Source organism: Filicampus tigris, chromosome 12, assembly GCF_054856515.1.
Source record: "Filicampus tigris isolate MCC_2025a chromosome 12, RoL_Ftig_1.0, whole genome shotgun sequence".
NCBI classification, from domain to species: Eukaryota; Metazoa; Chordata; class Actinopteri; order Syngnathiformes; family Syngnathidae; genus Filicampus; species Filicampus tigris.
The window spans coordinates 19,057,121-19,079,610 of NC_141228.1; the positions used below are offsets into that span (position 1 = coordinate 19,057,121).

The 22,490-nt window shown below is 40.1% G+C and overlaps 1 protein-coding gene across 4 annotated transcripts; it reads right to left on the minus strand.

Annotated features, from left to right (window-relative positions):
- Window positions 1–248: 248 nt before the first annotated feature.
- Window positions 249–21,894, minus strand: elovl1b (ELOVL fatty acid elongase 1b). Of its 4 annotated transcripts, XM_086046616.1 has the most exons (9): window positions 10,331–10,475; window positions 10,086–10,191; window positions 5,049–5,142; window positions 4,230–4,420; window positions 4,051–4,131; window positions 2,826–2,882; window positions 2,591–2,696; window positions 1,664–1,800; window positions 249–1,050 (listed from the first exon to the last, which is right to left on the minus strand). In XM_086046616.1, exons 3-9 carry the CDS (start codon window positions 5,116–5,118, stop codon window positions 706–708), a joined length of 987 nt encoding a protein of 328 aa, XP_085902742.1. In that variant the 5' UTR covers window positions 5,119–5,142; window positions 10,086–10,191; window positions 10,331–10,475; the 3' UTR covers window positions 249–705. The 4 variants fall into 4 exon arrangements, with proteins under 4 accessions (XP_085902742.1, XP_085902741.1, XP_085902743.1 ...); XM_086046615.1 differs by lacking the exons at window positions 10,086–10,191; window positions 10,331–10,475 and adding an exon at window positions 21,720–21,894; XM_086046617.1 differs by lacking the exons at window positions 10,086–10,191; window positions 10,331–10,475 and adding an exon at window positions 21,716–21,894.
- Window positions 21,895–22,490: the final 596 nt, after the last annotated feature.

Here is a 22,490-nt window from a genome sequence, read left to right on the forward strand (position 1 = left end):
AACAAAGCAGAATGCGTAGCTTGTGTAACTCCTACGAGAGAGCGTCACATTCTTTGCATATCCCAGGCGAGGGGCACAAGACAAGCACATGCTTTTCTTCTTTGTTGCAACGCAGTACAATGTCACACTCTGGTGTGATGATGACGATGGCTACACAAAAATCTCATCACAAAAAAAAAGGAAATCAAGCCATGCTGAAATTCCACCCGAAAGCAGAAATAGAAAAAGGACGCGTAATGCACCTAAGATCATTTATGGCATGGTTTATTGGCATTTTATTTTTAAATACACAATTTAGAAAGTAGAAAGCCTAACCAATACAATTAGTTATTTTGTTGTAAAACTATTTACAGATAAAAGTATTTTCAAGTCTTCTGTACAGTCATCTGTCCACAAAGGGGTGATATGAAGACATGTCTTAAGTGAAAGGCAACCAGTGTGATACTAAACTTGCATGTCAGTGGATATCTTCTCTTCATACATTGTGCATTCCCAAAAAAAAAATTCAGAGAGACAAACGAAAGCAAACAAATGTGGAATCCCCCTTTGTGGAAGTCACAGACTGCGTTACTCCCCTCCCTCCCCCGTTTCACATAGAAAACTAAAAATAGGACAAGAAACGCAGCCAAAATCATCTTTGGAATCCGTGATCGGTGTGACGGCTTCGCGAGGTCATACTTTTTGGGAGTTTCCTTCCCGCCGCCCTTAGGCCTTCTTCATCTTGCCCATGGGAGCGCTGCCATTTTCGTGGTGGGCCGTGCCATTGCTGGTGCCGTTGGCCGTGCCGTGTTTGACGCCGTTCTCGCGGTGCTTGCCGTTGGCGTACACGGCGGGGGTGGAAGAGGCGGCGGTGCCGTTCCGACACGGCCTGATGTCCTGCTTGGGCAACCGCTTGCCCTTGACGTACGCCTGAACCCAGAAGTTGGAGAAAAGTACAAAGAAGAAGGTGCCGTAAACCCACACCATGTGGATGATCATGGGGAACTGGTAGTCGCAGCTGTCCATGAAGTAATACTGAGTCACATGGAGGGATACCAGGACGAACTGGATCTGTCGGGGGACAAAAGCGGGACGAATAAATGACGAGGAGCGAAAGAGTAACGGTGAAAGAGACCGAGATGAAAAAGACAGAAGAGGGAAAAGAAAATTATAAACCAAAAAAGAGCAACAGAAAAATATAAATGAAAACCAAAAAAGCAAATGATTAAAAAAAAAAGAAAAAGGTCAAATCGAAAATAAACAATACTAAAAGAGTGGAAAACGGGGAAAAATATGAAGAAAAAAAGCTGAAGACCGAGAAGACGAAAAATATGAAAATGATGCGGAAAAAAGTGAAAAAAGAAAAATGGAAAAGAAACAAGAAAATACACAAGCAAAAGAAAAGGTAAAAAGATGAACACAAAAAAGTACGAAAAAAACAAAAAAAGAAAACAAGGTGGAAAATGAAGAAAACAGAAAAGAGACGAGACAAGATAAAAAAATAGTAAAAACAAGATAGCAGACAAAAATAAAAAGGAAAATGAAAAGAAAAAGGAAAAAAAGATGAAAAAGAAAAAGAAGAAAATGAAAAAGAAAAACAAGCACAAAGTTAAAAAAAGGAAAAAAAAAAAAAAAAAAAAAGAGAAAGAGAAGTCTAGCTTCAAGACTGTACAGCAGTACGTACGAGCTGAATGGCTGTCATGTATTTCTTCCACCACAGGAACTTCTGGAAGCGAGGTCCGGCGGCAGCCAGGAAGTAGTAGAAGTACATTATCACGTGGACGGAAGAATTCACCATCGCGTGGAAGGACCCCATTCCACCTGAGGTCGGAACCACACATAACGTAAGGTGTTGTTTCGCAAACGCGATGGGGCCAAGGCGCGTTGGAAAAATCTCACTGCACGCCATGAAACAAAAAGCTCACCAAAAATCTTTGGGGCAATAACTGATTGAAGTGATTCTGATTGTCATATATGTTAAAACCATCTTAACCTAACAGAATTTTATTCAAATGTTCCGTGAGGACAAACGTCCCTCTCTGGCACCACTCATGCCTATAATAATTCTGAATGATTATTTCATACCTTATCACGGTGCGGATAAAACTAGCCAATCAGAAACTACAGAAAGAAGTTGTGATGGATTTGCTCACGCGCGTCGCCGCTCACAGAGGCTCATGGGGACACAGATCATCTCTCGTATTTCAATTGATTATAATTTCCAAAACCGGTAACATTTCATTTTTGGCAATATTCCTTCATGAACAAATCACGTTAGCGGGCTACATTCAAATCTTGCTAGCAGCTTCAAAACTGCACACTCTTCTTGAAAATTACTTTTGAATTTAGGAATGGGTGGGGGGGGGGGACTAACAACAGTCGCTTGTGGTGTATTTCCATGGACCAAGTCACAGTTATCAAGATTTTTTTTTTTTTTGCACAAAATAGGGAACAGACATACCAGGTTTTCATCCGACTATAAACAGTTATCAGTAGGCCAGAGTGTCTCCAGACAAAGGCTCTTTGACAAGATAGCAAAAGATTGGTATGCAGGTAGCGAGCGCGGGGTCACGTCCGGGATGGAAGCCAGCTTGAGTTCATGTGTACTCACCGGGAGCATAGCCAACTCCCCACCACCAGGTCCAGGGCATGAAGGAGTGGTGGAAGATGTGTAGGAAGGTGATCTGGCCGCTCTTTTTTCTCAACACAAAGAAGATCTAACATTGAAAGAAAAAAAAAAAAAAAAAAAAAAAAAAAAAAAAAAAAAAAAAAGGGTTTCTACACAAAACTTAACTTTTGGCCCCCACGTGTACGCCAGTGGGAAAGAAATCAAATGTGTGACTTACGGTGTCCATGAGCTCAATGATTTTGGAGAACCAAAACAGCCAGGCCACCTCGACCATCTGAAGGAAAGAACAGAAGAGACTTCCATCGAATCATCGCTCATAAATAGTCAATTAATTATATTAAAAAATATATATTAGTTACTGTTCGGATATATATAAAATAATCACAGTGCATATTTGAAATAAAGTCATCTGGAAGCAATTTATTTTTAAGAGTAATGTTAGATTATCTTGAAACTTTATTCAACTCTTTTGGGATCATAGTTCATGGTATGTTTACAGCTTAAACTATAAACATAGGTACATTTAAACGACTCTGATCCTAGTGTATTTAATTTAATTGATTTATGACTTCTGCTGGTTAAACATATTTGTTAAGCACTGTACATGCGTGTTTGTCCAGCTACGCTTAGTATTTTATGCTGGGGGGGGGCTCGCCTTCCAGGCACCTTTCCTGCTGCGTCAACGTTAACGGCGACTTTTACGCAATTGTTGATAGGATCTGTTGTGGCAACATGTTCTATATTACCACAATAAACACCAAGAATTATCGTTCTAAGAATGCAGCACACAAGGGGGGAGCAACAATGGCAGCTGCTTTACCACTTAAACTAAACACTGAACAGACAATAACTTTTTCAATGATGCCACATGCTGCTTCACCATGTCGAAAAACACATTGGAACTAATTCGCAATGGCAAAAAAAAAAAAAAAAAAAAAAAGCTGCATTTGTCACGTGCAGTCTGATTTATGACACCTGAGACGAATTACGATGGCTTGTTTGGTGGCATTAAGGGACGTGTTTGAAAGGGGGGTGAAAACCAGGTGCACTCATTTTTGGAACCCGACAAAGAAAAACTAAAAATACTGCAACATAATATCTATTTGGCAATGCAACGTCAGAGCTTCGGATTGATATAAGGCAGGGAGGGAAGCAGCTTAAAAAATAAAAAAAAAATGCAGGACAACGGCTTTTGAGGACCCGAGTTGCCCACTCCTTAAGGGCTCACTTGGAGCCAATCACAAGAAGGGGTCATGCCATTCTGCCTCTGACAAAACTCTTTCCCACTCTGCATTTCCTTGCATCTGCGTCATTTCAGTGCACTGTGACGATGTTCGATTTTATTTTTTTTTCCCCCCACTTCCATTAAAACTTTCAATTGCATCACTTCCCGCCTCAGTCGCTTGAATAGGAAAAAAAAAAAAAAAAAATCATGAACTTACTCTAAGTGCTTCAGGGCTGTTGGACACATCGATTGCGTCACATCGCCAAGTATACGTTGTGGCCCATCCAGACATCAAGAACTAAAGACGGGGAGAGAGGAAAAAAAAAAGTTGAAAACTTACAAAAAAAAAAAAAAAAATACAGCTTCAACATAGTCGAGGATGAAAAGCATACTCACCTCATAGACGATGTATATCGAAAGCGCCACAAGTGCAAAGTTGTAGACTATCATGGCCTCCTTCAGCTGGAAGGGCTTTCGATTGGCCATGATGCGAGGGCCCAGGTACAGTACGAAGAACAGGTAGCACAGCAAAATTACAGTCATGGGAATAGGACTCTGCATTAGGAAATGATTCTTCAGTCGAGGATCTGGAGGGGGAAGAATACATTGGTTGAGAGATGTGAATTGGGAAAAAAAACCAAAACATTTTATTGGTTCCTTTTTTAAAATATTATTTGGGGCGGCTCTATGAATGCTCTAAATACTTGTTTTAATGTCAACATCAAAAACAGCAGGTGAACGCTGCCAGAATTTGCTGTGCCGTTGAATGGACGATTAAGACTTTCTAAAGATGTCTTATTATTCTTCTTCAGGGAAACAAACTAGTTGAGTGACTCAAGAGCACCTCCGCTGGTTGCAACAAAGTAGTGCGCTCCAATTTGACTCAACAGGTTGCGATTAATCAACATCCGTTTCACAAACTTAGCTGAAAAAAATAAATCCATAAGGTGAACGCGAGGGCTGCAACTAATGATTTTGATGATTATTCTGTTGACTAATCAGATTTAAAGAAACATGCTTTAATTTCTATACGATTTAAAGAAACATGCCTATCCCTTTATTCAAAAATGGAACCTTTTTTTTCCCAAATTGACTGCAGAAAATGCACTAACATTGTTTTTTTTTTAAATTCAATTACTGCACCTCCAATGCACATTTAGAAGTACAAATCATAATCTTTACGTGAAAGGTTACTTAAAAGGTGAAAAGACTGACCAACTCCTGCGATGAGGTAGTCATATATATCCATGGCATGTGAGCCAAACTCCTTCATCTCCTGCAGCATGTTTGCCGTTTTGTAGCCAGTGGTCTAAAAAAAGAGAGTATGAAAAAAAGACACTTCAACTCAAAGTCTAATACACCAAATCACACCACAAACAAAATAAAACCACATCGACTTTTTTTCGGTTCCATATTACACTTATTCGTTCCTTCCGCTTCTTTTGCGGAACCTTGTGACACGTTTCGCAGTCTGCACGAGTTCACGCCTCGTAAAAAAAAAGTGGTCAATCATTACTCAACCCTGCAATTTCCAAAGACATTAGGAAATTAAACAGTAAGATCACTGAAATGACAAAAATTTCCAAACATTTTAACTCATTTACTGCCAATGACGTATTTATTTGTATTTTCACAGTCCAGCCATTCAATCCCAGCAATTTATAAAAAATTTTAAAAAATCACATTTTTTTTTTTTTCAAACGTTAGGGTAAAATAGAGTCTGAAAATGTCTGGCAATAAATGAGGTAAATGTGCTGCCACTAAGGGATAAAAAAGTAATTAAAGCCTTCTCAATTCAAGGAGCTGCAATTTGAGACAAATCCTGATTCCGCTGGACAAAAATACAATTTTACCAAAGCCAAGTACTTCCCCAACCTAAAAAAACCCCAATGAAAATCCCAGGATGCCTGGCTCTGCTCATGCGACATGGCCTGACATGAGCCGGGGAGGGGCCACGGGCGAAGTGGGACGTCTTTCCTCGCCCTGAGACGAGGCGGCACTCCTGGCTGCTTTCTCACCTCTCAATCCCAACGCGGAAATATCGAGGGGGGGGGGGGCAACTGTAACATCTCCTTCGGCAAGCTTAAACTTACTGTGGCCTTACTCGCACGGAATGAGTGCCAACTCCAAATACGCCGAGCATGCTCACAGGAATGTTGCTAGTACTCTGAAACCCTGATGACTATTGGGGACAAACGGGGCGTGTTCTCCTTTGAAAGTAGAGCCAGAAAGCGCCATTGTTTGATGTACAATCAACAATGACCGACCGCACAAGAGAAGCCCGCCTTGAGCCAATATCATTACAAGCCGATACGTTGTCGCGAGGGAACGCAAACAAAGGCGGGTTAAGTATTTACCATAGATAGGATTGAACAAGATTTGGAATTTAAAGCCCCCCCAGCGATGCATTCAGCACAATTGTCTTTGGAGCGTTGAGAATCTAAGTGTGATTCTCACTGCCTGATGGCAGTGAACTCAACTTACTTCAACAACAAGCAGCGGTTTGATAGATAATGAACAATTTCTCCCAAAAAAAAAAAAAAAAAAAAGGCTTCAAGCTGTCTATCGCCACTCACGGTTGAAATGTGTAAACAGGATTACCCGGGACATTTAAAATGACCACATAGCTGTGTTTCTTTTTTGTTCCTTTCTATAAAAAAAAAAAAAAAAAAAAAATTGAAAACATGACAACTGGTAATTCAGAAAAGGCGCAAGAAAGTCAAGATACTACCGTACTTTGTCAAAATCGAAGCAGGTTTTACCAATTTTAGCCCATTGTTGAAAGCCAAACAAAACAAACACGTTCCAAACAAAACTGACTTGGATTCAAAATGGCGCCATTTTGAATCCAAGTCAGTCAAATCTCCACAGGCATAAAGTGACAGCTACGATTGACTTTTTGTGCGTTCAACAAGTCAGTGTCTCTCAAACTTTACCAGAAAAATATATATACATTTTTTTATATAAATCTTTAGACCACCTACTTCAAATATTCTAGAAACATCTGGGCCTGCCCGAACACACTCTAAGAAACACTCAAGTCAGTAAGCCCTTCCGCTGACTCGTCGAAACTTATTTAGACAGCAGTTTCGTCCGAGCGTTATCGCAAATGGCGGTGCGTGGCATGACAACATCAGATAAATGACATTTCACAAAACTCTTACACAAAACTCTGTGGCTGTTTTTGAGCAACGGCGAGGTATTTGGGGCGGGCGCCTCGCATTTCAGCAAGTGCACACTCATGTCTGTGATGAGTGCAAACTTCAAGGTCTTGTTCTGAGGAAAAATGCTCAACAGTTAAGTCGACCAGATGATCAGTCACCATCTGGTCGGGGGAAACACACCTAGACTTTGAATTGTGGAGAAAACATACTGTAGAGGTTCAGCTGAAAGGAAGGCGGAGCTTCTCCCTTAACCGGGACTTACGCTGGACGTTTTTTATTTGTATTTTTTAGCAGCAGTATGAGATTTGCTCTCCGCTGCCAGCTTATCACTTAAGCTCCTTAAGTGTCTGAAATGATCTCGCGTCCATTCGAGTTCAAAAATCAGGCGTAAAAATCTCCCAACCATGACAACCATAAGGAAAGGGAGAAACATGCGTGTCACCTGAAACCCAGATAAAGATCAAAGTTGAAGGGAAATTGAAATTAAACCTCCGCCTTTGCACCGGGATGAAAACCATAAAAACTTGCCATTGACAACCAATTCAATTGTTCCATTTCCACTTTGTCCATCACTTCAACGCAAACTAAACCACCACCATCTGTCCTCACCCTCTTTAATTATAGTCTTACACACACTGCATTGCAAATGGAGTGACTTCAGCCAGTCAGCAGTTACACATAAAAATTACAGTACAATTCCAAACCTTTTCATCTCAAGATCCAAATTACAAACTTGGTTCCCACCGAGGACCCAAACTTACAAATAGGCTTTACACCATCAGGATTTTGAAGCCGAAAACCGATCAGCGAGTTAAAAAAAAAAAAAAGAAACAAAACAAAATATCCGATCAAAAGTTGGACCAATCCATCCAATATATTTGAACAATTTGCTGGACAGTCGACCCCCACCATTTGCGGGGGATTGGGATTGGCCCGGCCCAGGAAAAGCCAAAATTTGTGTATAATTGACACTCATTGAAGTGCATTGAGGAAAAAAAAACAATTAAACCCTAAAAATTCTCCCAAAAACATTCATTGATAAACACTCCTGACAAACCCCCAAATTATTTCTAAATACTGGGGAAAAAAAAAAAAAAAAAAAAAAATCAAGACAGTATATGATGAGAAAATTTGGACTATTAATTTTGAGATTGTGTTTGCTGTAATGTCATCATTTGCAGATCGATCAATGATGCCAATTGAGCGATCTGCAAATCATGACATTACAACCAATCACTGATTTTGCACGGGAGGCAAAAGATCCGCCGATCTGATCGACTGTACAAACAAAAATATATCATGCATTGCCGTATGAAAAGTGGCGTTACGGAACACAACAAACATGGATGGGCAAACTGGAGCTTGAACAACTTCAGATTTTTATTTTTAGTCAAGTCCGCGGCCATTAATTGACATCATAGACTTTTTTTCCTCTGTTGTAAACTCGCTGTGTAGCATTTTTGCCTCCAAACTCTCACGCCTCTCCAAGACAAACGCTAACTTAATCACTTTTGGTTGCACTGGCCCAACACCAGATTTGTTCATCCAATCACAATCTGATACCGTACCTTCAAGGCCTCGCAAACAGTTGGACCTTGTAAATGAAAAACACACCAATTCACGCAACACAACAGCAGCGTTGTTGCAGTATAGAATTGGAGTATCAAATTTACGGAAAAATTTGGAAGGAATGCTTTGCAATAGTTGTGTTGCGTGGATTGTCGTAAGATTTGAGATGCGACTGCCTGTGAGACTACAAAGGTGTCTGTGATTGGATGTGACTAAAAGGGGTGGGGCCAGCGGAAGGAGGAAGAGGATCGCGAGCGGGATGAAGGCTTAGGTCGTCTCTTCATTTTTACAGAAAGGCCTTTCGTGAATTTGCCGACATGAGGATTTAGCCTCATAGCCACTAGCTAGCGTTAGCGGATGCCTTTTCGGATGGGCACTCATAGCGCTTGTGATTTTTGCGGATAGACGTGCGTATTTTGTGAGTGAGTGTGCCACCAGCCTGATTTTTTAGAAAAACGTTCCCACACGTTTGGGGAACTGCTGCTAGTTTTCGACCACCTGTTGATTTCAGCAAAGGGTCAGTGTTGTCAAAGCTAAAATATGTGTTTGGCAATTTAACAGAGTTCAAGCTATAATTGTCAAAGTGCAGTGGTAAATTCGATGCATCCATGAGACAAAACCTACAAAAGGGGGACATTTTTTTTTTTTTTTAAACACTACCAAAAATTGTGTCCTGCTTGAAAGTGAATTGGACCAAATCGATTTCATTGGCGTTCTGAACTCCTGTTTACATGCCAATGTTGTATTGAGCAGATTAAGTCTGCCTGGAGGAGGTGCGACGCAGCACGGATGGAGCTCAATTTGCCGTTCTTCGAAAGCACGTTGAGAGTGCATCTGCGGGTTTAAGCCAAGTAGCGCACGCCCGACTACGTCAAGAGACGACTCATCAGAAAATCAAAAGTGCACACAAATTGAGTGAATTCAACTATCAATGAACTGATAGGAAAGCTCAGCCCTACTGACAATTACAATATTAAGAAAGCAACTCTTTAAGAAACGCTGCACCAGAAGACAGAAACTTCCCAAATCGTGCAAGATGTTTGGTTTTTTTCCAGCTCACATGACACCATCACTCATGATCTCCGCAGCATTTTTAGTCAGTGCCCCAACCAGAAAAAATACATTACAACATTATAGTCACGTTACAGATTTTTGCGTGAGTTGTTTTATCGCAGCCTTGACAACAAAGTGGCTGGTTTACGTCTAGTCAAGGAGACAAAGTGGAGTGTTTCCTGTTCAGAGTCAATGAATCACAGGATGGAAAAAAAAAAAAAAAAGGTGGGAAGAGTTAATGAACAAACCGGGAGAAGGGATGACAGTAAAAAAAAAAAAAAAAACACCCAAAATACAAAGTTTGTTATGGAAAAGCCAAATATGTAACCTCCAGCACCAGAGTACACACTTATAAACAACTTTGAAAAAGAAAAAAAAAATCAAAAGTGAAAATAACATGAAACACAGCACCGCTCAAAAATTGGGGGCGCACAAATGCTAGTTCAACTTCAAGTGAATGACTTACCCAGCTGAAAAAAGCGGAATTTCCAGCTTCGGAAAACTAAAGCCAGCGTTGAGAGAATCCTCTTGGGCAGCTTCTCTCTTGGAGAGAAGAGCGGAGCGAGTAGAAACTGCAGTGCGATGAGGGAGAGAATCAGAGTGTGTGTGTGGAACGGAGGGGAGGGAAGGAGGGAATGAAGGGGAAAAAAAAAAAAAAAAAAAACGCGACTGGTACAGCCGTCTTCCGACTCCCCACCCTCCCTGACTCACCCCGGTGGATGAATAACCAGCACAGAAACGGAAGGAGGAGGGAGAGGAGTTGAGAACGAGAGTCAAGAGAGGCGATGTGTGTGCGTCTACAGTGGCGTCGCCGACCCTGTTTAAACACACATCGTTTCAAATGAAACTGCTCGGCCCGAGACCACGGCCTGACTTTCAGCGCAACTCCCCTCCCACAGTCCTCCGTCTCTCCTCCCACCACTCAACGACTCTCCTGGCCACACCCTACACACACATGGAAACCTGGCTCTCGAGTTGCCCTGTTTGTCCTCCACGCTGTGGGAGTTGAATATTATTCAGATGAAGGCCAGTCATTGTTCTATTTTATTGCGGCTGCTGCTGAATGTACGAGGGCTGAACAATTAACAGAGGTGTTGCGGTGTTAGCGCAAAGGGCGCAGCAACACATGCGGATGGACAATATCGTAACACTCAGGGGCATAGATTCGATATCACAAATAAAAGACGTATGTTCTTGCACCTGATTGAAAGTAGTGCTGACTTTACTGTATTGTTATGCCCTCCGGTGGCCAAGGCGCACACATCAGAAGGAGCCTTTAAAAAAAAAAAACACAAAAAAAAAAAAAAAAAAACTTAAAAAAAAAAATTGAAAAAATACAATATTATAGAGTGTTACTTTGGGAACAGATTAATGACGTTTATTTCAATGCGTAAAGATGATTTGCGATAAGAGTTTGGAGTTTCAAGCGCGGTCGTGGAACAAATTAGAATTTTCTCTCATGTGATCAATACTGGGTTTTGTCATTGGCCGACAATTGTCATGGTGGGCCTTCACAATGACATTTATGGCTTTGATTTGTTTGTGATTAATACTCATTTAGTACTCACTTGTCACTGAACAACAACAAAAATGAGAATTGAATCATACTGTATTCCCTATGATTGTATGTGAAATTTTAAACATAACGCTGCAAGATGATGGTTGTCAAGTACACTTGTGTTTTAGAGCAACCCAAGTAATTGAATACTGAGCAAAACCTTCTCAGAAAATATAATTACGCATGTGAGAAACATAGCAACGGGATGTCACAAGGAATAAAAACTAGCATTAGCATTTTTTTTCCCCATGTATTCTGATTGTGTGCTAATACAGACTGAAAAAACTGACACGACCATTTAAGCCGAAACACAAATTAGGCGAGTCATTTCTTCATGTTTGGGTCTACATTTCATATGTCCGTCATTGATGGACAACATTGCCAACACACACATCACGCACAACTGCTTTGTCGGAACAATCAACACCATAGCTGGGCGCCATCGCCAACCGACCATGATGTTTACTCGAGGGCTAGCAAGCGCGGCCGATAATGGCACTTGATGACAACAGATGCCCAACTACATGACTGGATAGGACAATAATGCCTCAAAATTCTTTTAACTCCTCGTCAGGAAAGCAACTTCTTGTGTTTTAGAGCAACCCAAGTAATTGAACACTGAGCAAAACCTTCTCAGAAAATATAATTACGCATGTGACAAACATAGCAACGGGATGTCACAAGGAATAAAAACTAGCATTAGCATTTTTTTCCCCCATGACTTCACCGCCACACGCTTGTGTTGTCGGAGCCCAAATTTGAAACAGTAGTAGTCATATAATAGCAATAGTGACATTCTCCATTTGTGACACTTCTTTAGTAGGATTTAAATAGCCACTGTGGGGAACAATGCAAACGGAGGCACTGGAATTTCATTCATAAGATCGTCATGTGTCACTTAAGCGGGTCATTTAAAAAAAAAAAAAAAAAAAAAAAAAAAAAAAATACACGACTCGGCAAATGCTCCACACACTAACTACTTGAAATGAATAGAACGGCACTTTCAGGTACCGTAAATAAATCTGGATTTGACTAAAACAAAGTGCAGAGGTGCACTGGTGCACAGACCGACTGGGCTGGTTCGACTTGTCACTCAAGCCCCGTTGGGCTGCGGGTTTGCGGGTGGCGGTGGTGGCAGCGGTCCAGCGCCCCTCCTCCAAATACCACAACACACCTGACAGCAAAATACACCATCGTTCTGCGCCGCAGTCGCTGACAGCACCATTTCAGAAATGATCGTCATCTCGCCCCGTGAGGCCAACGCCTCGTCAAATGAGCGACCTTATAAATAGTGGCCTTAGAGGAAGTGGAAATGCCAATTATAGTGGTTTAGTTTCAAAGCTAGTTATGAAAGACTTCACGCCTCCTTTCTGCTGCAATGTACGTACTTTGCCGGACATGGCCCAATATTGATGCTTTCAGAAAATACTTTTGACCTTATAAGCGCCTCGCCCGCAACTTAGTTTCTGTTTTGACGGGGTGCTTACGGTGTCATTATTCGCTGTGCTATTTTCAATCAAAACACTTATTAATTGACCTGACAATTTGATGTTCCTTGCTAGTTGCCAGGCTTCCGTGATAAAGTGTGCCGTACAGCCGAGCAATTTTTCTGGCGTTTTTAGCAACCATAACCACTAGCTTAGCGATTTAGCATTGCTAATTTGATGTTCCTTGCTAGTTGCCAGACTTCTGTGATAAAATGTGCCGGACAGTTGAGCAATTTTTCTTGCGTTTGGCGACCAAAACCACTAGCTTAGCGATTTAGCATTGCTAATTTGATGTTCCTTGCTAGTTGCCAGACTTCTGTGATAAAATGTGCCGGACAGCTGAGCAATTTTTCTGGCGATTGGCGACCAGACCCATTAGCTTAGCGATTAGCATTTTCTCCTTGTGCTCTCTCTGTTGATGTTGCTACTAGTCATCCGCCTAGGAATAATGAAGAAATTTGTCTTAGTTGCCGCCACAGAGCCGAGGACTAGTTACTTAGAGGAGAGGATCTGCACCACGGGAGGATGTTTTACCCGTGCCAGATAGCAAGCGCAGCTTGTAGCTTGTACCTTGATGTGGCACGTTTTAGCCTCCCCCGGTTCGCAAGCAGCAGTTCGGAGCCGATTGGTTTGCATGACCTCTCACAAGTAGCATGCCGCTTATGATTAGTTAAGAGTGAGATGGCGTTTGTGTGATAGAGAGATGATACAACTGATTCTGGGTAAGTCGGGAATGCTGAAAAAGAAAAAAAAGAACAAAAAAAAAGAAAAATTTTGACAATCATGTGATCGCTGTCTGGCATCATGATTTCGATCCCCAAAAAATGATAACTCGTTCAGCCCAACACTAGTGGCCACAATGACGTTATTTGGTCCGCTGCCGCCGCCACAATCACCCGGATAAGTCACAAGACGTAGAAGTCAGTAAAATTCCAGTGACAAGATGTATTGCTGATACATCTCGCGTGCAACAATGCATTGCCATCTCTAGTAACCTATCTATGACCTAATGTACAAATCATATCATTGGGTGTGGAGTTTAAAGATTTTTGAGTTGCTGCCACATCATCATCATCATCATAATTGCCATACACAAAGTAAAACAACTCAATGATATTTAAAACATCAAGCGTGTGCTGCTAACGCATTAAGGCAGCGAGTGCAAACATTCATCGCCATTTTCCACGTTGGTGCGAGGAGTCTGACATTACTGTCAGGCCCACACTTGCTCTGTTGTTGATGTCCCGTGTGAAATACTTGCAGTGCGCTTTACATGGCCACACCAGGAAAGGTGATTAAGTTAAGTTAAAAAAAAAAAAAAACATTTGAGTGCATGTTTCAAAGCAACAAGCAGTGCTATAACACCTGACCCTGAGGCGAATCTTGCAGAACAGACTCATTTGCATAAAAGCCTACATTTAAAAATAGAAATACAGAATTTATGGATGAGTTTACTCCTGAGAAGAGTTGCAAAATTACAGCAATTTGTAAAAATGTTCAATGGGAATAGGTGTGTAACCAAAGGCGATTTGAATCAGATTTTTTTTTTGACAAACTTTACCAACAACATTATAAAATCTTTGCATCTACCTTATATTGTGAGTTTTGACTGCCAATGTCAGCGAGGTATTCATTTAACGACACATTCATAAATGTGGTTGTGTAGAATTAAGGAAACCAACATATTAGACAACGCTCATTATAATGCAGTGCAGCTAGCTCTACACCAGTGCAGAGCTACAACCACGATAATGAATAACTTGTTAATACCTCTCTGACAGTGTCAATCAAAACTGAACATTGCCTTTGAACACTATCTTTGTAAAGTAAAATTCCACAGAGGAAATTAGCTCTTGTACTGGATCTCATCGCAAGTGGCCATAAAGTTATGACAAGTTGATGAATGAGAATTTACAGCATTTAATAGTAATACATTGAAAATGAGAAAACAAAATTAGGTTTGACTGAAAGGAATCTTAAATGTTGTTGTTGCAGTACAATCTTGGCAATCTGTGTGTATATATTGAATGCATCTTAGTTAAATATGCAAGAAAAAAAAAAAATTCAAAATAAATTACAATTTATCAATGTATTTTTTTTTTCAAGAAAAAATTAAAATCAAAAATTTCAAAATAAATATTACAATTTATTAATTTATTTTTTAAAAGTATTTTATTAGTACAATTTTATTTATGTGGCGCATTTCACAACAACTACAGCTGTAACAAAGCACTTTACATACAACAAAATAGTCTAGACAGTGAAGATTCGTCATGTAGCATCGGCTAAATTCGATTGTTTCGATCGTTAAAATCGATTACAAACGTCCATGAGCGTGCAGAGGAAGGGTTCTCATGTCATATTTTGCAAAACATATTATATTTCCATGATACATCATTTGTATGTTTGTTAAAAAACATTAGCAATGTCACATATTTAAAAGTTGACAAAAAAATACAAAAAAAAACATTTGATGTGGTGAACACGCGCTCGAAATAATCATCCACCTTAAAATTGAATAAATCAAACCGATGGGAGGACAAAACATTAAGGTGCAACCTGAGGCTACCGGGGATGGAGCCAAAGTCAAAATGAGCAGTAACAAGACGGTGTCATTCTACACTGTTCGCAGCTCAATGTCAACAAAACTTGCTCTGCCGCTTTGTCGCTACGAGAGGAGAAAAAAAAAAAAAAAAAAAAAGTAAAACTGAACACTCATACGGCAGCTATGTAGCAAGAAGACTCAACATAAACACTGTGCAATGTTTACTTTATAAAGAGTCGTATTATAATCCCTTTGCAAATTAAGGATTATTTAGCGCACCGAGGTCAATGCCATTAGATGTGTAATTTACAATAACATATTAAATGTATTGTCAAAGTTCGGAGTGAGTTCTGTCTACTGCCACGGCTGTTTGTACCGTTACTGAACAGCCATAATAAATTCATTACATAGAATAAAAGTTTGTGTATGAATATATCAAGACAATTGATATCTATGGTTTTTTTCCCAACTAGGTGCATCAGACGAAGAACATACAGTAGGGCACTCCGACCCACCATGCTAGTATAAAAACAAATAAAACCAAACCAAAGCATGATTACACTTGCTTCTTCAGTTTTCGAATCAATAATCTACATGTAATACTTATGTTTGATGGGGGAGAAAGGAGATAAAAAGAGATTAAAATTGTCAATCAGGTAAAGGGAGGTGAAACTGTGGAACGAGTTTCCTAACAATGTTAAGAAATGAACTACTTTGAATACCCTAGAGCAGCGATTCTCAACTGGTGGGTGGGGACCTCAAAGTGGGTCACGGATAGTTTGTAAGAACTTTTTTTGGGGGTAAAAATACAGAGGCATACCAAGTTCCCACAAGGAACATGTTAGGTAAGGGACAGGAAATGTTACTCACGTGTGCTCTGGTCACTAGTTAATCTTAACAAAAATACTGCAGTTTAGCCTTTGACTAGCGGGCGTCATAGCTAGCATGATAGCATCATAGCATTTGAAACAGCGTTTAAAAATGTAGCATGCAGTACATGCATTTTCAGAGGCTATTTTTAAACAAAAGGACATCGCATTTTTTGTTTGTACTTAAGATTTTTACAATGAACATTTGGAGATGATGGAAACAAAATGACAAACTATTAAAAAAAATTCAATTGTTTAAAATTTAAAAAAAAATAAATCAACCAATTTAGTCCAATAAATGCATATTTCACTTTTAATTTGACAATTTTCTTTCATTAATATTCATTGCGATAAATGATTTTTTTAAAAATAAATACATTTGAATCAACCAATTTTAGGGGGAAAACATCCAAACTTTATGAATTAAAAATGCTAATTATTATTCAATGTGGCCTCAGTTGCAAACCATACAGGGCAAGCCAAAGCTAAAAATGGAACATCATCAAGTTCAGACTATTCAAATGAATAATTACTTAAACAGGACAGAGATTACTCGGGAGTCAAGTCGTAATTTACTGTTACAGCACCCCCACCGCCCCCCTCAGCTTACTGGAATGTCGCACGACTAGCCCGAGGACTGCCATATTCATTGTTCACTCTCCTTTGTTTCATGGATTTGGATGAGGGGTGGGTGTAAGGTGCTGCTGCTGTGGGTGGGCGGTTGAGAGGCATCCCCCGCCCCATCCCCCAACCTTGTTCAAAAAGCCATGACCCTTCACCTTTACCGGTCTCATTCTACCAATGCCACACCTTCCTTCCCTCCTCCACAGGTTTCTCCCGCTCACCTATGATTCACATTTCTGGAACTTTCCACAACCAACAAAAGTGCACCGCTGCATCCCTATGAATGAGCTCATGCCCGACGGCGGAGAAAACTGCCTTTCAGCTGGTGCGAGTCGCTTTGCACTCTGCCCATATCCAGTTGTTTGGAGTCAAACCAAAAGCCTGAAATGTGGGCGTGGCTACACATTTTGATGATTTCACATGTCTGCACTGGATAGCAGGACAAAGTTGAGCTGCACCTTTAGCACTCGGTGGATGTGAAACAAGGTAAATAGTTGCCAATTAGTGTAAATAATTAACACGGCATTATACTTGAAGTCGTTGCAGGATTCCGTTTACATTTTCAGGGATCATTTGTTTTTAAGCAGCATATATATTCATGTTATGTTTAGTGACTGTTTTGCCGTTACATAAAACCAAAGGGAATATTTTTTTTGTTCAAACCTTAACAACAGACCGAGGGTCTTGTGCATTTACTTTTCTGCGAAGGAGACTAAAGGGAGCGGACAAGACCAGATATTGCCAACACAGATGCCCTTTTACTTTGATTAAAGTGTACTGTCTTTCTAAAAAAATAAAAAATAAAAAAAATAGCATACCAGCGGGTGCTAGTTAGCACAAAGGACATCATGAGTGGCCCACGGGTCCGTTCCAAAAATAGCTCACCAGTGATCGAAAACTCTTGACTTACTGAGAAGGATTAAAACTGAAGAAGAATATTTACATGTAGTTATTTATTTTAAATTAACATGATACAGCTTTGTAGTATATTTTGTTTAAAAATAGGTTCAATTCAACAGAGGGAAAAAATGCTGTCTTTATTTAAATATTTCAAAAAGCCGTTTTTAGAGCTGTAAATCACGGTTATCATACGGTCAGAGTCCATTATCGGCCCATGCCAACTTGGCAGGTATTTAAAATGATACCTGTTAGTACCTGCTTTTGCCAAAGAGACAAAAAGCCATGTTCAAATTACATAAAGTATCTTTTCCAAGGTGGAGTTACGTTCCAAAAGTTTGAAATGCGTCAATGATATACATAAGCATATCGGAGAGCATCACACCCATGACAATTGTAACCCCTGAGGGTGAAATTTTTTTTTTTTTTTTTTTTTTCTAGAAACACCCAACTCACTGGATAACAAATGGGGAAAGTGCAAAATTAACCTGGCAGACTAGTTGGATTACGCAAGGCTTTTGGTATGACGGAAACAACATTGTTGTCACTTTGCATTTGAAGCAAAGTGACCTTTGATCTAATTTTCCCAAATAATACATTTTTAAAATGCTTTCATGATTTTAACCATATGATCATTTGCACCGCTGAAATTGCTCACTTAGTGAAATGTCTTTTGGGGATGAACAGCCTAAAAATGAAAAGTAATGAACATGTGAAGCTATGGAAGGCCAGGGTGAGTTCCTGAATGCAAAAACTTAATTTGTTACTCGCGCCCGTGTTTAAACAACAGATTGAACAACGCAAGAGTAGGCGCAGCCATAGACTAACTTACAACTACAGTACATAGTTGGAATTGAGTTTGGTGCCGCGAAGGAAGTCTAGTCTCGTCACTCTCGTTTGTAAACAACTATTTGTTCTGTCCTCAGCGTAATACACATGTGACAAACTCAAGAGCTAGAACACCAGCTCCTAAGCGACACACACAGCATTATCCAAACGGATGTTATCCTAACGTCACTGTTTGATGCAGAGTTAAGTTTTTACTTCTACAATGGTGAACCGTGTTGTATTTGTACCTTTATTCCAATTGTTGGATGTGCTCTCCTTTTTTGTTCTTAAAGCATTGCCAAAGTATCGGTCGGAACGGGACAAAAAATAAATAAAAATAAATAAATAATAATAATCAAGTGTCTGATTCTGATTTGGATGCAAAAAAATATGTGCTCGGGACATCCCTAATTTTTTCTCTGCCAACCACCATTTAATCATTCAAAAGTTAACAGGCTTTAAAAAGCATAATAGAAATTCTCAAGTTGGCTCCGGTTAAATGGAGCGACATCATGTCACAACGACAGGCCAATTGTTTTTAAATAAACTGGTTCACAATTTCCATCGTAGTCAACAATTTGCGAAGGACTCAACTGGCCTGAGTAAACGCACGCTTCCATTGGTCTGACTTCCTGTTACAGGAAATTAAATCAAAGCGTATTGACAGGGTTCTATAAAAGTCAAAGTCAAAGTTTGACTGTAACAAACGACAGCAACGTAGACTGGCTTCCCCCTCGATCATTTTCCACTCATTTGTCTGATATGTCGTTTCCACCAGTTGTGAGTTTGGATAATTGCTGACGGTCCAAACATAAAGATAGATTTGTTTGCCCTGATAAATTCTCAAAAGAGGCTGAGGACTTTACTCCCATTTTTTTTTTTTTTAATGGCTTCTTCAGTGCAAACTGCGCCCTTGCTAATGTGCACCACTTGCACCAACAACATGTCTGTGAACAGAGAGAAGCTAGTCTACAGAAGCACCGGCAGTGCTGCCAACTTAATGGATTTTTCAATCTATCTATGGCTATTTTTTTTTTGTGGGTGGGGGTGGGGGGGAGAGGGGACTATAGTGATTTTAATTCCCACTAATAAACAGACAATGGTATCACACATGCTGAACATTTCCACAGACTGTGCCCTCTTGTGCTTCAGAAGCAGTTATAATTGTCGGAAAATTTTGACCTGGCATGCATGCTCACAAGCCATAAATATTATGCCAAGGTCGCTTTGCCTCACCTTTACAACTCTTCATGAGAAGAGTTGCGAGAGAGCTGGAGGGCGTGTGGTACTACTCTTCTACAGCAGACGGATGCATGCTCAGTGAATCCCTAATGACAATCTTGCTCACAATTATTGTGAAATTAAATTATCATACTGTTTCAGCTCGAGCTCCAACAAACAACGTTGTGGCTGCGGCACCAGCTTAAAACTAGGCACGTTTATTTGACAAATTTAATAACAGGATAGAAAGTCTAATATGCCAACACAGCCAAAAATACTTTTTTCCTTGTTGTTTTTGACAGTCGGTGTGACGCGTCGTCAAATATCGAGTATTGTTTTTTTGATGAGCATTTGTGCATGCACAATAGTATGGCGGTTGCATTGCCCTTTAATATGGTGGCTGCTGTAGTAAGAATCAACTTGCCAGGTCTTTTAAAAATACAAACAATACAAATAGAGTTTAAACTTTAACCCACCATACAGTTATTGACTGAATATTTTGACCCACTACTTATTTAATTCGGGCAAAAACTGAAACCAGTGTAAACAGTATGACAGTTTGCTGTGTAAACTGCATGCTTTACATAATCACACACCACGGGCAACAGACTATGCAAAATTTTAAAAGTAGGCCACATTTTTTAACGGAAAAATTGCAAGGTTTAAACTGCTTCTAAACGGTGTACGAAAATTGTGTTTGAAGACCATGAGGTAACGGGAGGAAAAAGTGAGAGTCCTCCATGTTACAAAACACTTTCCTGAATCAAAAATCATACTCATATTGGAAATGAACAAACTACCATACTGCAGGTATTCTCAAATTGTGGCACGTGTACCATTAATGTTAAATTCATTTTGGTCACGGGCCACATTGTAGTTATGGCTTTCCTTCCATTATAACTGTGAACCTGTACAAATGCATTGCCTTATATTGTCACATATACACAAAAAAATTGATGGATAACTAGTAAGGGTGTGCATCTCTCCACAAAAGATTATTCAATTCGGTTTCCGATCTGGGGTGCGAAACAATTCAAGGATGGTTCGATTTCAAAGGGGAACGATTTTGGGGATCGATTCTGTTCGTCGACGATTTGATTTTATATGGTCCAGCTCAGTTCAGGAGGATACGTGTAAAATGACAGTTGTTCAGCGTACATGTAACGACCATTCACGGCTCAGCTTGCTAAAAAAAACATGACCAAACTCACCAGGTTGAAGTGGAACAGTTCGATTCAGTTTGAGTCAATGCATCGGCATCTTTTAAAACAAAAAACGATTTTCTTATTCAAATAGTTTTTTTTTTACACCCCTAATAACTAGTTTTGAACTCAGAAGCCAGTAAAAAAAAATGATCTACTTTTCAATTTATTTCAAAAGGAGAGTTGGTAATTTTAAAAACATGCTTGCAATATCTCAATGTCATTAAAAGTCAAAAACACAATTTACAAATTTGGGAAATTTAGCAAGAAACATTAAGTCCACGTGCATGATTTGCCTGGGTTCTGACCCCGACCCTGAGTTTGACATCTGTGCACTAGTGGCATGTGGCAGAATCACTGCCTAACTCCTATTCAGTTGTCTTTAACTTTAAACTTGTATACATTTATCTTGTATGCATTAGGGAAAAAAGGGCCATGTGTACTTCATAGTACCAATCTCCTATTTTTAATAGCTTCTTCTTTAATGGTTTAACTCAACAAGGCTGCAATTAAATACACCCACAACTGACCAAACCTGCACACACATACCACAGCACTGAGATGCATGCATGCAACGTCTATCAACAACGTGGTGGTAAAACGAAGAGGGTGTGTGTCAATAATCTCGTTGTGAGCAGCCACAGGTGCAAACCTATGACGATGGCACAAAGCACAACCGATGTCACACATTATAGCCACAAAAATTGCAAGAGGCTTTACATTCACAACAGGCAACATACAGAACATATAAAAACAGAAAGTTTAAAGTGAGTACGGCGCTGCTTAAAATTGGCGGGACGGAGATGTAATTCGCACTAAACTCGGTAACTTTAGGAAGTCTCTTCATGGCGTGTTGGTTACTCACTCACTTTTTGGGGGGTGGGGGGCACAGGGTCAGATAAAGCCAGCGGAGACGGTCGAAACGAGACGGCTAATGTGGCCCGGCGCGTGTGTCACGTTGCCTCCACCTGTTCATTTCCGCATCAATCTCCGAAGCCGAGCACAGCAAAATGCCTTTGATGGCGCTCAGAGAAGGTGGAGTCAGACTCCCCGACGCTCTTTTGAGTCGCCCCATTTCTACGTCATCAACTGACAACTTGACTGACAAACAAATATGTCACAAAAAATAATAATAAAAATTTGCCACAAAAAGTAGTAATATTTACTGAAATAATGATTGACACAACACTGGGAATTCTGACACCTGATCTAATTGTGGTACACTTTTTGTCTTCATTAGTAAGACAATTTTGTACTAGTAGGACTGTGTCCACCTGGTGCCGCAGAAGAGGAAAAACCAGGATGATAGACAAGAAAATCCATCTTTTTATTAGAAAATTGACATAAACAAAAGCGTGATAGTCCAGTTGCGTAATTGTTTTGGACCAATAGTCAAGGCCCCCAACCGGCCACCACCAGGCAGCTATGAAGGGCTAGCAAGGGTCTCTATGCGGATAGAAAGTCTGCCTCAGAGTTCTGAATTTATTTGCCCCGCAATTGTCTGGCAACTAGTATAAGGTGTACCCTGCTTCTCACCTATCCAGCTTGGGCGAGCTAGCCCTACTTTTTCAATTCAGAATTTGGTGCTGTCATACAAATGTGCCTAAAATGACTAAAACAAAGTAAGTATGAGTCAATGT

Bases quoted from the DNA above. Each gene is read 5' to 3' on its own strand.
- elovl1b (XM_086046615.1), bottom strand. From the start codon at position 5,118: ATGCTGCAGGAGATGAAGGAGTTTGGCTCACATGCCATGGATATATAT. The intron at 1,801-2,590 runs GTGAGTACACAT...TTCCGACCTCAG, and splicing joins GGGAGTTGGCTATGCTCCCG to GTGGAATGGGGTCCTTCCAC. The intron at 1,051-1,663 runs GTACGTACTGCT...GTCCCCCGACAG, and splicing joins ACATGACAGCCATTCAGCTC to ATCCAGTTCGTCCTGGTATC.